The following is a 14,638-nucleotide window of genomic DNA, read 5'->3' on the forward strand; positions in this document are numbered from 1 at the left end:
AGTTCTTCCTTAAAATGAAAATTAAGAGATGCATGCAAAAGAATACATCCCTTTTATTGGATGGAAAGAGAGAGAGTTCAGTAGTTAAAGAGCACTGGCCTCCAGAGGTCACAGGTTCAATTCCCAGCACCCACAAAGCAGCTCACAGCTATTATAACTCCAGCTCCAGAAGATCCAATGCCCTCTCTTGGTCTCTTGTATACTGCATATGTGTAGTGCATTGACAGACACTCAGGCATACAATCACACAAAATGGATATATATTCTAAATTTTAATATAATATGGTTTTTTGATGATGCACAGGCATTATGTAATATTCAACCGCTCATGTGCACAAATACTCTTCTGAGTGAAGGCCATCATTCCTTTCTAGCTTGATCTGAAGGTGCCTTTCCACAGTGGCAAAGTTGAGGTTGCTACAGCAACTCCCAAAGACTGTGTCATCTCATCCTTTATCAAAAGTTCTGGGGCAATGAAGAACACTGGCTGCTCTTGCAGAAGACCTGAGATCATTTTCCAGTTCATGTCTGTGACCGGGTTCCTGGGGTTGAGCACCCTCTTCTGGCCTCTCCAGGCACTGCACATGCATGGTGCACATACCTACACACAGGCAGAGCATTTATGCACATTCTGTAAAGATGAAAAAATCAGGTGATAATAGTGCATGCCTTTAATCCCAGCACTGGGAAGCAAAGTCGGATGGGTCTCTGAGTTTGAGGCCAGCCTGGTCTATAGAGCTAGTTCCAGGATAGCAAGGGATACATAGAGAAATCCTGTCTTGAAAAACTAAAATACAAAAATAAATAAATCTTTCAAAGAAATATATTCTTTTCATTACTCTTTGATTTTGTTTTTATTAAAGACAAGGTCTCACGTAGCTCAGACTGGCCCTAAATTTACTATGTAGCCAATGCTGGCCTTGTATTCCTCATCTTTCTACCTTTATCTCCTAGCATTTCATGTGTATTCTGCCTTATTTTTAAGAGGCAATTAATAAGCTTCAATGGTGTAGTGAATGCCTTCATAACCCTTTCAGAAAGAAAGAACCTATTGCGGTTGTTCTAAAAACAGGTCTAATTTCAGATTAAATCAGGCTTAATATTTGGCCCTGACACAGAGTTTATTTTTCAAGTTCTATTGAGGTATCAGAGGACAACAAAAGTTTTTTTTACTCAAGACATAACCTGTAAAAAATAATTTTTATATAATCTTTGACAATTTTGCACATATACTCAGTAGATCAGGGTCATATCCACCCCAACTCCACCCCTCCCACTCCCTCCAGTCACACATTACCTGCCTTCCTTATTTAATCTCCTTTTTTTTTCTTTATAAACTCAGAGTCCAGTTAGTGCTGCCTGCTGGGATGCTGGCTCATCTAAGGAATATAACTGTAGGACCTGATCTGCATACACATTATGAAATGATTGCCACGATTGCATTAATCAACATATGCATCACCATTTGCACATATGTGTGTATGTGTGTGCCCCACATGTGGTGTTGGCACATGAGCCTCTTAGTACATTTTGAATATGCCGTACTTAACTTCAGTTAATTATAGTACCACACTGTGCAATAAACCCTCAGAACACATCTTCTGCCTTGAAGTATGAACAACTCCTCATAGCTCCTTATCTTCCCAGTACTGTGGACCAGGAGGTGCCCACTTTCACTTTCTGCTGCTAGGAACAAAATCTTTTTCACTTCTTCACAGTGGGATGATGTGGTCCTGTTTATCCAGTGACTGGCTGGTGTCTCTTACTATAGTGCCCTGTGGGTTCAATAGTACTGTTGCAAGGAGAGCATTTAAGCTCCACTTAACTTTGAGTCTATCCAAGGACTCTGACCTCAGTTGTCTGAAATGTCTAGTCATGGGCCAATGAGATGGCTCTGTGGGTAACGGTGCTTGCCACGGAGTCTGATGACCTTAGATTGATCTCTGGAACCAACAGGTAGAAGAAAGCTGACTCCTGTACATTGTCTTTTGACCCCCATACATATACCTCCTCCTCTACCCTCCTCCTCCTCTTTCTCTGCTTCCTCCTCACTCACTGCCTTTTCTTGCCCTCCCTCTTCCTACTCATCTTCTGCTCCCTTTCCCCCTGTCTCCTTTCTCCTCCCCCTACTTTAGACTCTACCTTTCTTCCTCCTCTTCATATTCCTCATTTTTTTCTGAGAGCTACTCCATCATATCACCATGCAAAGAGATATTTTTACTTAATTGAATATTTAGGGCGATATCCTCATTTTTTTTAATACAGAAAGGTCTCTACATTGTTTCCTGCAGAGAAAATGAATTATTATGGCCCAACTCAGTCCTTATCAAGGAATATTTGCAATGTCAGTATTGTTATTGATGCTCCCTACACATCCTTCCAAGCGCCCACTCAGTCCCTCATGTGAGGATCTTCACTGCTTGGAATGAGCGATTGCCGACCAGCTGCTAGAAACGCTCGTTCTAACACTGATTGGATTCTATCAATCCCCTTCCCTTCAAGGCAAGGTGTGCAGCTGATATTCCTGCCTCTTCCAGACCCCTGCCAACAGCAAACATCCTCTCTCCATTGGCTTTCCCAATTTACAGAGGGGACTCAATCCACCTGGGCTATGGTTGGAAGGATGAATAGAAAGACTGCCTGCCCCTGGTCTCCACTGGGCACAGAGAGGATGGATAATGAGCGCGGAGTCTACACTCCTCAGGGAAAACAAAGGGCTCCAGATCCCTGGTCCAAGGTTGATATCCCTGGGACTCGCCATCAGCCAGCCCTGACTGCGGATAAGTAAGGAGGTGAGTGATAGTCTTCAATCTCTTTGGGACGGTGTGGCTACTCCAGGATGAGGGATGGTCTTTTAAAGAACACGACTGGTAAGATAGGAGTCGCGGGTGTCTCTGCTTTGCTTGGCAAGTGTGGAAGGTCCCCGGGCTTTGGTTTCTTGCCTCAGTCAACACCTAATAGTTAACTTTACCGAACAGAACTATGACTGGTGTACGGTGGTAGGGAGCAAGAATCCCCGGTGTGTTTGGGAAGGACACGCGGATCTGAGCTTCTCGATTTTCAATCTGAAAATCAAGAATAATGGCGATCTCAAGTAAAACATACTCAATAGTTATAAAGCAATCCCCCCTCTCCCTTCTTCCCTCCTCTCTGCTTTCTTCCTTCCACCTTCGATTCTTCCTCCCCTCTCTTCTTGTGTTTTTTCTTCCTTCCCATCTTCTTCTCTCCTCAACTTCCCATCCCTTTCTTCCTAACTCCCTCTCTTATTCTTATCTCCTGTCTTGTCTTTCTTATGTCCCTACATCCTCTTTCTTACATCCTCTGTGTCTTTCCCTTCTCTTAATTATCTTAAAATACAATCAACTTCTACAAGTTAAGACAGGCCTGAAGTTTGTCTATAAATGTCCTTTGCACTATTTTAGGGGAATCGGGGCTTGAAGTAGGGTCTCGGTAGTTGAATGTGGTTGTTCTAGAACTCATAACCCTCCTGTTTCAGTCTCCTTAGGACTGGGATTATGTATGTGCACCATCGTACCCCACTCTTTATAATATAAAAATATATATAAAGCTGAAGACAACTTCACTGTGTGAGGTAATAAAACAGCACCTACATAAGTGATGGTTGTGTGCTGGGACTGCAAAGAAATCTTTTTGTAAATGTATTTATTTTGTGTGTGGGGTTCCTAATGCTATAGCACATGTATGAAGGTCAGGGAACAGCCTCAGTACTCGTTTCTTGCATCATGTGGATCCTGGGAATCAATCCAGGTCACTTAGTGTGGTGGCAAATCCTTTTACACACTGAGCTATCTCACATGCAGAGAACTTGATGCATTGGTTCAATTCATCCTCACCATAGCTCCATGAAACAAGCAGAGGGTTTTTCACACTTCGTTGGACTGACAACAAAATGAAGGATTGCCCGTAGGACCCATGTAATTTAGAATTGAAGGGATACTGTCTGCCTTACGAGTCTGGCAGTTCGCCCAGCCAGTTTTAGTAACAGAAAAACAACCCCATGGATGAAAACACGAAAGACAAAATCTGCTTGAAAGCCCATTTTAATTTTATTTTGAAAAGTGGTCTACAGGACAGGGGCGATGGCTCAGTTGAGCAAGTGGCAGGAAGCACGCCTGTGAGTTACGCAAGCATCCTAACACGAACTCTATCCTCTCAATATTGAAGATGGGGTCTTCTTAGTCCCACTTTACCTGTGTTGAAAGGCTCAGAGATGGATGAAAGTATCATAGAGGTAAGAAGCAAGGAAAGGGGGAGTCAGGCAGATCCCAGGAGCTCACTGGCTGACCTGCCTCACAGAAAGTACAAACTCCAGGTTCAGTGAGAGACTCTGTTTTCAAAAGCAAGATGGAGTGTGACAGAGGAAGACACATGTTAACCTCTGGTTACCACATACCCATGTACACACACACACACACACACACACACACACACACACACACACACACCATGAGAAATGTGGCAAACCCCCACAGGGATGATCTGTAGTGATGGAATTCCAGGTAAGCTTTATATTTTTAAGGTTTGTTTTATTTACATGTGTGTGGGGTACACCTTGTAGGCCACCTGACTTGGATGCTGGGAACTGAACTTGGATCCTCTGGAAGAACAGCAAGATCAGGCCCTCTTTTTTCCTATTCTTGTTTGTTACATGGAATTCCCAGTCATGGGAGCTAGTGGCAGGAACCAGGTCTGTGAGGTACCCAACCATCCCAACATTGAATTTTATCCTCTTAATATGGTAGTTTAGGTCTTATTAACCCCACTTTATCTGTGTGGAAACCAAGAGATGAGTGAAAGTCTCCCAAGATCTCAGAGCAATTTCCATGAACAGAAATGACAGTCTCATGTAGTTCAAGTTGACTCCAAATTCATTGTATAGCAAAGGATGGCCTAGAACTTCTAGTCTTCCTGCCCCCGCCTCCAAAGTGCTGGGATTACAGGTATGTATAGCCATGCACAGGTTCTGGGGACTGAGCCCAGGGTTTATGCCTGCTAGATAGGCACTCTCCCTACTGACCTACATCCACCTAGCCCACATTGCTGTAAAGTGAGCACTCTTTCATTGATCAGCCAGAGTTGACTCCCCCACTGTCCTGAGGAAGACACCATTGCTGTCTCTATGTGTAGATTAATAGCTCTGAACAGTATCTTATGGTTTACAAAACACATTTTCCTTTTTAAAGGAATAAGATTGTATAATGAAACGATCAATCTGCCTGGCACTTTCCCAGCAGTGTGACCTTCAAATCTTACAGCAGGTACAGGAGAAGCTATGAGCAGTCTCATTAGGGTATCCCCACTGTGGAAGGTAGGACTGTGTTCTGTCCTTCAAAATTTTACTGTGTGATTAGAAAATTTAAATTGCATATATTTAAGGTGTGCGACTTGATTTTTTTAATTTGGCAGGAAGATCAGAAGTTCTAGGTCATCCTTTGCTACACGATAGATTTCGACTTGAACTGTATCAGACCCTGTCATTTCTGTTCATGGAAATTGCTCTGAGATCTTAGAAGACTTTCATTTATCTCTGATGAAATGATACAAAATAACACTTCATTATGGCATCTTCAAACATGTATATAATGTATTTAACCTTCCATTCCACTATTGTGTCCCCCTTAGATTCACTTCCTTTCCTCTTCCTAACTAGTTTCCTTTATATGTTCCCACCTCCCTCTCTCCTGCCCTGCCTCCCTCCCTCCCACTCTTCCTTCATTTCTCCTTCCCTTTCTCTCTCCCTGCTTCCCTTCTTCCCTCCCTCCTTCCTTCCTCCATACCTCCTTCCCTTCCTCCTTTTCTCCCTACCTTCATCCCTCCCTCCCCACTCTCCAGTGAGTTTTTGTTAGGGCGATATTTCATATATGAATACTTTGTGTGATGACTGCTATAACCAAGCTGAATAGCCTTCAGCTGACATAGTTGCCTCTACAGGTAAGTCATGGACTTAAGAGTCAACTTCTTACCAAGATACAACCTACCCTCATTAACTACTGACATCATGCTGCCAAAATAAGGTCTGTCTGTCTTCAGAATGGTGTCATGGTTTCTTTGCGGTAGAATGGGTATTTAGAGATGTGGAGGTTCTTGTTTAAAGGAAGGATCCCATATCTGAACCAACCACATCTGATTTCTACTACTGAACAGCAGGGAATACCAGACAAAGGTTCCCAGCATCATGGTTCACCATTTCCACCAGGTAAGTGGAGATTTGGGCATCCCGTGTACCCATTCAAACATTCCATGTGGTTTGGGAAAAGTACACAGGGGCACAGACAGAGCTGACATTGACCTATGAATGTTGTATTCAGGCAGCACATGATAGTGCTTGTCTGTAGCTGGGCATACTGAGCTCACATCTACACTTTTGCTCCAGCAAACTTATTCAACTTTTTTGTTTACCCATATGGCAGCCACAAGCCTTGGGATTGTCATAGATATTCCTAGTCTCACAAAGGAGAGCACAGAGAAGCTAATTCTCTCTCCTCATTGTGGATTAGCTGAAGCATTGCTGGCTGAACCCCCCCCCCAATACTTCATAGGCTCAAATACTCACCTACACACTGAGCCCTGCATCCAAACTCCAGTTTGTAGACCCAACTGTCTTCTCCACAACCTAGCAGGGAAGTCTCACGGACTCTTCTTCCTTTTGACCTCCTTGAATCTTTCAATCTGAGCAAATTTGGTCATTCTGAGTCTATGGCCAGACTCCTAACAGTTTTGTCTCACTCTTCTCCATCCTCTTCCTTCACATCCAATCCATCAGCAGTAGCCAGTGATGTATCCCCTAGAATGAATTGTATGCACCGGTACCTCCTTGTTGAGATATCTGCCACTACCATGCAATCAACAGCACCCCTCATTCAGTACTAGTCACCTCGCCTCCTTATGTCTCCCTGCGCCTCTAACTTTACCATCAGACACTCTCAAGATCTCTTGTCACCTTGTCCATTTTGGTAAAAGAACAGAGAGATGCTCAGTGAATATGGCTTGAATAAGTAATACCAGATAGAATTCTTCAGATAAGCTGAGACATCACTTGTCAGTTCCTGAAGAGGTGGTGAAGATGTTTGGTGGTCTGGGTACCAATTGGAAAGGAGTTAGAAATACATCCACCAAAGTGTATTAACCAAGGCAGTGTCATAAGGATGGCTTCACAAAGAGAGCATATCTCTGTCTCTGTCTCTGTCTCTGTCTGTCTGTCTGTCTGTCTCTCTCTCTCTCTCTCTCTCTCTCTCTCTCTCTCTCTCTTTCTCTCTCTCTCACACACACACAATGTATTCACTCATCATTTTGGTGAATGTGATTTTTAAAAAACTGGATTGCAGGTGCCAAGGAGACGTGAAGAGAGGTCAGTTATAAGCTCGTAATGCTCATTATGTGAAAGGTGATTGTGACCTACGCCGGGAGGTTACTGTGGAGATGGCATCATCTAACAGTGCACAGAGTACGTTTTTATAACGTTCCATTTATTTTTTTGACCCGGGAGCCCAAGTCTGTTAGATAGAAAAGCTCGAATGTAGAGCTCTGATCTATAATCAATGAACCACGTCATTGGATATACTGCTAAGAGCATCACTTTCCTCTTGGAGTTGAAAAAAAATGTCAGTCTGTGTTTAACTTTTTTCTGCCACATCCTTAAGACAGATCTACTCCCCCATGGGAGTGATGTGCACGCACATGAGTGTGATAGTGTGTGTGCCTGTGCACAAGCATGCGGAGGTCAGAGCAGTATGTAGACCAGTGGTTCTCAACATTCTAATACTATGAGCCTTTATTACAGTTCCTCATGTTCTGTTGACCCCCAACCATAAAATCATTTTGTTGCCACTTCATAACTATAACTTTGCTACTATTTGAACTGCAATGTAAACATTTGATAAGCAGATGGTTTTACACAATCCCCTATGAAAGGGTTCTTCTACCCTAAAGGAGTTGTGACCCACAGGGTAAGAACCACTTGAATAGATTATCTTCTTTCTCCCGACCTTATTATCTTAAAACCAGGTATCTCACTGAGCCAGTCCTCTTTTACTAGGACAGATGGTAGCAAGGTCTGGGAATCTGCCTATGTCCCCCACTCCATTCCTGGGGTCCCAGGCATAGGTGGTCATGCCCTCAAACCCACCAGAACACCTCAGTTTCATTCATGATAGAAGTCACTTCTAGATATGGAGCTGCACAACCAGGTGCCACATGGTCTGGAACTGGCTTAATTTCAGGCCTATGTGAAGAAGGTGAGAACAGCATTTACCACCAAGGTGAGTGTGAGAAGCCACCACACAACAAGAATGAAGAGCGAGTGTGAATGTTTGGGAAATTATGAATATGTTCCAAGGGAAAAGAGCATGTCTTCAGATGTTCAAAAAAAGTACTTCTGAGTTCCTGGTATTTTTGCCAGGCACAGAAATAAAACTGAGGGGTGGAATTATGAACTAGGCAAAGTTGTTCAGCCATCTGGTAAATATTGATTCTTCACTTACAATGAGCCAAGCATATGTTAAGTCCCAGGGATCTGTATGTAAATAAAGTAAAGAAATACACTTGCAACAAATCCTGCTGTGGGAATGTCTGATGGGCTACATGTAGAGCCTACATATGTTAGGCTACAGGTATTAGACTCCTACAGGTGTTAGGATGTCACTCTATGACACCCTTATACGCACCCCACCACCTTCTGATGAAAAGGTGCCCCTCTATCTGCCCAAGCATCAGAAATTGAGGGACAGGTCTCACTTTTTCATTTAAAACTTGGATCCAAAAATCAGTTTTTGCTACAGTATCTGGTTACAATATCAGCTCAGAATTGCCTTCTGGATTAGATGGATGGATGGATGGATGGATGGATGGATGGATGGATGGATGGATGGATTTGGGAGCTATTCCCAAAGAAAATGTGACTGTCATGATTAGACAAGTAAGCTTGATCTTTCATGCAATGAGTATTAAAAAGAGAGCTTTGAAGTCGCTGATGTCTTTGGATATATTTGAACATGGCCCAGTTTCTGGTGTGTGTGTGTGTGTGTGTGTGTGTGTGTGTGTGTGTGTGTGTGTGTGTGTGTAGGATGAAGTTTAAAGATGGCAGGTTTTTCTAACCTAGCTAGCTCCCAAATAATTGAGACTGATACCTACTAATTTATTCAACAAACTTTAAGCACAATAACTGAGCAGATATTCCTAACCCTCTATGCTATCTAGATACTTCCCAGCTATACACCCCAAGTTACTTACATTTAATTTCACCTTGCCTCACTCTGCTATAGCTTTCTGTCCTCATGGAGAACTCCTTTGGTGATTCCTCTTTATGCCTGAACTTATGGTCTCTTCTTCCTCCTCTTTCTCTTCCTCTTCCTCCTCCTCCTCCTCTTCCTTCTGTTGTGTGGCCCCTTTGCCCCTGGACCCTCACCTATCTAATGGTGAACTTTTGTTCCTGGTTCTCCTCCCTCTGACCCCTACCTGGGATCAGAAGTCCAGCCTTCCTCCCTTCTCTGCTTTTTTGCTGTTCAGCCCTTTTCTTAACCAATCAGAGATAATTAGGAAGGATTCTTTACACCACTTTGATACAGGAGAGTCTTCAATATCCATGACAATGCCCATGTCTAGAATGCGCATGTGGAGATATACTTGCTCATGCATTTGAATGTAGAGACCAGAGGTGTCTTCACTCACTTGTTCCTTTTTATTTTAATTTTTAAATGGTTTTTGATGTATGTACGTGTAGCATGCACATAGGTGAGCGTGTTTGTGTTCATGAGTACTCATGCAGAGGCCAGAGGAGGGCATTGTGTCTTATCATTCTCTGCCCCACTTCTTAAAGACACAGCCCCCCAGCAAACCAGAAGCTTACCATTTCAACTACACTGGTTTGCCAGAGAACTACCATGGTGCACCTATCTCTGTTCCCCCAACACTGTAGTTATGGAGCATATAAAGTCAGAGAGCTCCCATGGTGCACCTGTTTCTGTTCCCCCAACACTGTAGTTATGGCATATAAAGCCATAGCTGATTTTTACATGGGTGCTAGATTTGAACACAGCTCCCCAGGCTTTCACAGCCAGCTCTCTTACCCACTACACCATTGGTCCAATGCCTGTACCTTATTTTCTCAGACAGGGTCTGTCACCAAATGGGGAAACCCCTGTTTCAACCAGACTCTGGCTATTTAGCAGGCCCTAGGATCCTCCTGCCTCTGTACCACATCCCCCATGATTTACAGAGAAAACACCCTGCTTTTATGTGATGAAAGTCTAAACTTTATCTTCCTGCGTGTGTAGCAAGCTCTGTACACACTGAGCCATCTCCACAGCCTCAGAAATTCCATATACTTTACTCAAAATTGATTTTTCATAAAATCCACACAAGAGACAAATTTTGGCACTATTTAGTGAAGAATAACCTCATGGCCTGAAGATGACGTACCATGGTGCTCACAGGTTATAGAATGAATAGACTTTCTTAAATAGGAGGCAAATGCTATCTAGTATTTGTTCAATTACAGCTACGGTCGGATAGTATAAATAGTAGAAAGGACAGTCACTTGTTTTATTCTGGCCATCAAGTTATAGCCCTCAGAAGGTGTTATGTATTGGTGTGTGAAGGGATGTGGGAGTGGAAGAATGCATATGCCATGTAGATGTCAGAGAACACCTTACAGGTTTCGCTCTTCACTTCCACTGTGTAGGTATAGAGGATTGAACTCAGGTCTTCCAAGCTTAGCGGCAAGCTTCTTTACTCTCTGAGCCAACTTGGCAACCTCAAAGATGATATTTTAATATATACCTGGACACTGAGAACATTCTAACAATGTCAACAAATGGAGGGAACAGGACTTCGTAAATGCAAAGGTCCTGAGGAGATCATGCTAGAGGCCTGGGGGTCAGGGAGAGAATGGTGGGTGTTCAGGATCATAAAAACCTGTTACAGACTAGAGGGAAATGTGTATCGAGATGTAGCCAAGAATCAGCACACATAAATTGACATGGAAAGATTGGTTGGAGGACAGAGGATGAACAGTGCAAAGACTCTGAGGTGGTGCACCTATGCTGGAGATCTGAAGAACATAAGCCAGGGAAAATGGGGAGGAATTAGGTCAGGACATGAGGTCATTCCGTTTATCCCACACTTTAACTGAGGTGTTTTTAAATTAAGACCTTGGTTGTAAGGGGATTTGATCTTCTTCTCCCTCAGCCCTCTATAGGGTTCCTCCCTGGTCCTTAACGCAGTGCCTTTGAATCCTGGGCCCATGCCACCTTCCTGGGCAGCGCCACCCTGGGCCAATCAGAGCCGCACACATGAGCTGGAGTTCGTGCTGTTGGGTTTTGCACACGTGCCTTCATTACGCCCGATGCTCGCAGCGCTCTTCCTAGCAGCCTTCCTGCTCACGTTGTTAGGCAACACGCTCATCGTCTTGCTCACCAGCCTGGACTTAGGACTCCGCAAGCCCATGTACTTCTTCCTTCGTCAGCTGGCGCTGGTGGAGATCTGCTTCTCACTGGATGTAGCACCCCGTCTGCTGGTGACCCTGCTGCAGCCTGGACGTGGGGTGTCCTCCACGAGCTGTGCCCTGCAGTTGCTCCTTGTGCTGTCCTGTGTCACATCTGAGTGCTTCCTCCTAACGGTCATGGCCTGGGACCGTTTTCTAGCCATATGCAGGCCACTGCGTTATGGTGCCATCATGAGCCCACAGCTGTGCCACCTGCTAGCTACCACCTGCTGGCTGGCGGGAATTCCTGTTGCACTCGTCTTCACTATCTGGCTCTTTAAATTCCCCTTCTGTGGGGCACGTGGTATCCGACATTTCTTCTGTGACATAGCACCTCTGCTGAATCTGGTGTGTGCAGACACCAGAGTCTTCGAGGCCAATGTGTTCGTGGCCACCGTCCTTGTCATCATGGTTCCCTTCTGTCTCATAGCCACATCCTATGTGATGATTCTGGCTGCTGTCCTTAGGATGCCATCGGCCTCTGGGCGCCACAAGGTCCTGTCTACCTGTGCCTCCCACCTTATAGTGGTAATTCTGTTTTATGGCACAACAGGGGTCATCCACTTGCGCCCCAAGGCCAGCTACTCTCCTGAGAGCAAGCAAGTGGTGTCCCTGTCGTATACCATGGTGACCCCTATGCTCAACCCCCTAATCTACAGCCTGCGGAACAAGGAGGTCAAGGCTGCCTTTGGGCGTGTGTGCTGTGGACGTTAAGGTTCTAGGCTCCATGAATGAATGCTCTCTCCTTTGCCAGCTCTTAGGGTCAAGAAATTATTGAGGCCCTTCTTTCCCACTGTGGCTTAACACCTTGACTTTCTTCTAGGAAACCCATGGCTGCTTCCATTTCCCTACCTGAGAGAAGGCAGAACATCAAACTCTCCATTTCTGATCAGGATTGTTTTAAATAAAGGTAGACAAATGAATCCACTTAACCAACTAGAGGGCATTAGCTAGCATCTTCTGCAAGAATGTCATATAACCATCTTAAAATTTAGTGTCTTTTTTTTGTGGTTCTTTTTTTTTTTCTCGGAGCTGGGGACCGAACCCAGGGCCTTGCGCTTCCTAGGTAAGCGCTCTACCACTGAGCTAAATCCCCAGCCCCCTAAAATTTAGTGTCTTAAAGCCTGTAACTTATTCTCATTCACTTTCAATAAGCTGAGTGTTAGGTAATCAAGGCTGGACCCCTCTGAGTGGTATTTTTGACATGGGCTAATTTTGCTCATGCAAATGGATGTTGATCAGCTGAAGAAGCTTTGGTCCATATACTTCTCTTGAGACCCAAGAGCAGGTTCAGGAATGGCTTTTCATGACAGTAGCTGATATATAAGAGGGGAGACTCAGTGCAAGAGGGATTGTCAAGACAATCCAAACCCTGTGGGAAGACGTAAAATCAAGGGGGAGTTAATACCCTCAGCCTTTATCTGGAATTTCATCTAACTTCATAACCTTCATAGAGGGACAATTGAGGAAATGGAGACATTAATAAATCAACATCAGAAAGCCAGATCTTAATATTTCTTTTTCAGATTTTTTCTTTAATTTCTATTGTCTTAATTTGGGTTTTATTACAGGCATATTCCCTTACATAAATATATACACACATAGATAAACAAAAATGAAAACAAATCTTAACAAAAAAAACAAGACAGCTTTTTCATTGATAATAAAGTCAACAAAAGAAAACCAAAACTAGTAGATAAATAGCAATGAAATCCTATTGACTGATGAATTCCTGGATCTAATCCTACCTGAAGTTTGGTCTACCCCATGGTCTACTTCCCTTCTGTGTACAAATAAATTCAGTCCTACTAAAGCCTCTCTGGGTTAGGCTTCCCACCTATTGGCATAACTCCCGATTTTAGCACTGACAACTAGCCTAGTACTTGAGAGGGGATGATGGTGATGATGGGGGAAGTGGTGGTGATGGTCATGACAATGGTGACTGTGGCAATTGTGGCCACACTGCTGTCACTACCTAGCAAATTGAAGGGTTTTGTTCTGGGAAATTGCATAATCTTCTGGGTTACACATCTCTGGGCTGAGTTAAAATAAAAATATCCATGCACATGGTACTCGTACTGGAGCACCATTACATTAACTCACTGTGGCTTGACTTTGAACATCTTCATCACCACCATCATCATCTACTATGAATATTTTATACTGACTGCTTCTTTATCTCTCTACAGCAACCCTGGGTATTGGACATCATAAGGCCATTGAGCTCCAGTCCATTCCTTCCTGTTTGCAGAGCATAAAATTAACCCTGAAGAAGTGGAGGAAGTTCCTGCTGTTTAGAAGACTGTGGTCTACCCTGGGCACCTACAATAGTTACTTTTCTGTTGCTGTGATAAAGCACCATGATCAACAGCACCTGCTAAAGAAACACTATTTATGCTAATGGTTTCAGAGGGCTGAGTCCATGATGGCAGAGTGGAGCTGGAAGCTGGCCACTTATACCTAGAAACACAAGCTGAAAGCAGAGAGAGTGTGAGTTAGGAATGTCACCTCAAAGCCTACCCCCAGTGGCACACCCCTTTCAGCAAGGCTATGGTCTCCTAAACTTTCCCAAACAGGATCACCAACTGGGGACAGGCTATGCAAATGCCCAAGACTATGACAGACATTTATCATTCAACCGATAACAGCACTGTAATATTTAAATAATTTTTCAATCTTGTGCCCCTCTGTACAAAACATAGCTACTACATCAGTAGATCCCTGAGAGTGATGAAGCCAATATTTCTCCCATCCAAGAACTAATCAGGTCTGATCCTGCTTAGCTTCCAAGATCAGATGAGATTGGGCATGTTCGGGGTGGTATGACCATAGACTCAACATTTCTAACATGATGGAAATCTGCTAGTATTTTTGAGAGTCTACAAAGCATTCATTTTCATGCCAACATTCTAAATGTTTTGTCTAATTTAGTTTTCAAAAAAAGTCTATGTTTAAAACCCATATATGTGTAATAATAAAAATGATCCCATTGAAAGATAATTTAACTTACACTGAGCTGAGTGACATCTACATATACTAATTTTAGCTTCTCAATGAACCTGAGAGAAAGGCAAGGTAATGGAAGTTAATTTTGGTGGTTTAGAATCAGCTTAATCAGTCAAAGTGTACAACTTGTGA

General features: G+C 43.5%; 1 protein-coding gene across 1 annotated transcript; it reads left to right on the forward strand.

Moving 5' to 3' along the window:
- The first annotated feature begins 11,260 nt into the window (after positions 1–11,260).
- Or10am5 (olfactory receptor family 10 subfamily AM member 5) lies at positions 11,261–12,214 on the forward strand. The gene has a single exon (NM_001000110.1). The coding sequence runs from the start codon at positions 11,261–11,263 to the stop codon at positions 12,212–12,214; it is 954 nt and encodes a 317-aa protein (NP_001000110.1).
- The last annotated feature ends 2,424 nt before the right edge of the window (positions 12,215–14,638 follow it).

Source organism: Rattus norvegicus, chromosome 1, assembly GCF_021556685.1.
Source record: "Rattus norvegicus strain SHRSP/BbbUtx chromosome 1, alternate assembly SHRSP_T2T, whole genome shotgun sequence".
Lineage (NCBI taxonomy): Eukaryota > Metazoa > Chordata > Mammalia > Rodentia > Muridae > Rattus > Rattus norvegicus.

Bases quoted from the DNA above. Each gene is read 5' to 3' on its own strand.
- Or10am5 (NM_001000110.1), top strand. From the start codon at position 11,261: ATGCCACCTTCCTGGGCAGCGCCACCCTGGGCCAATCAGAGCCGCACA.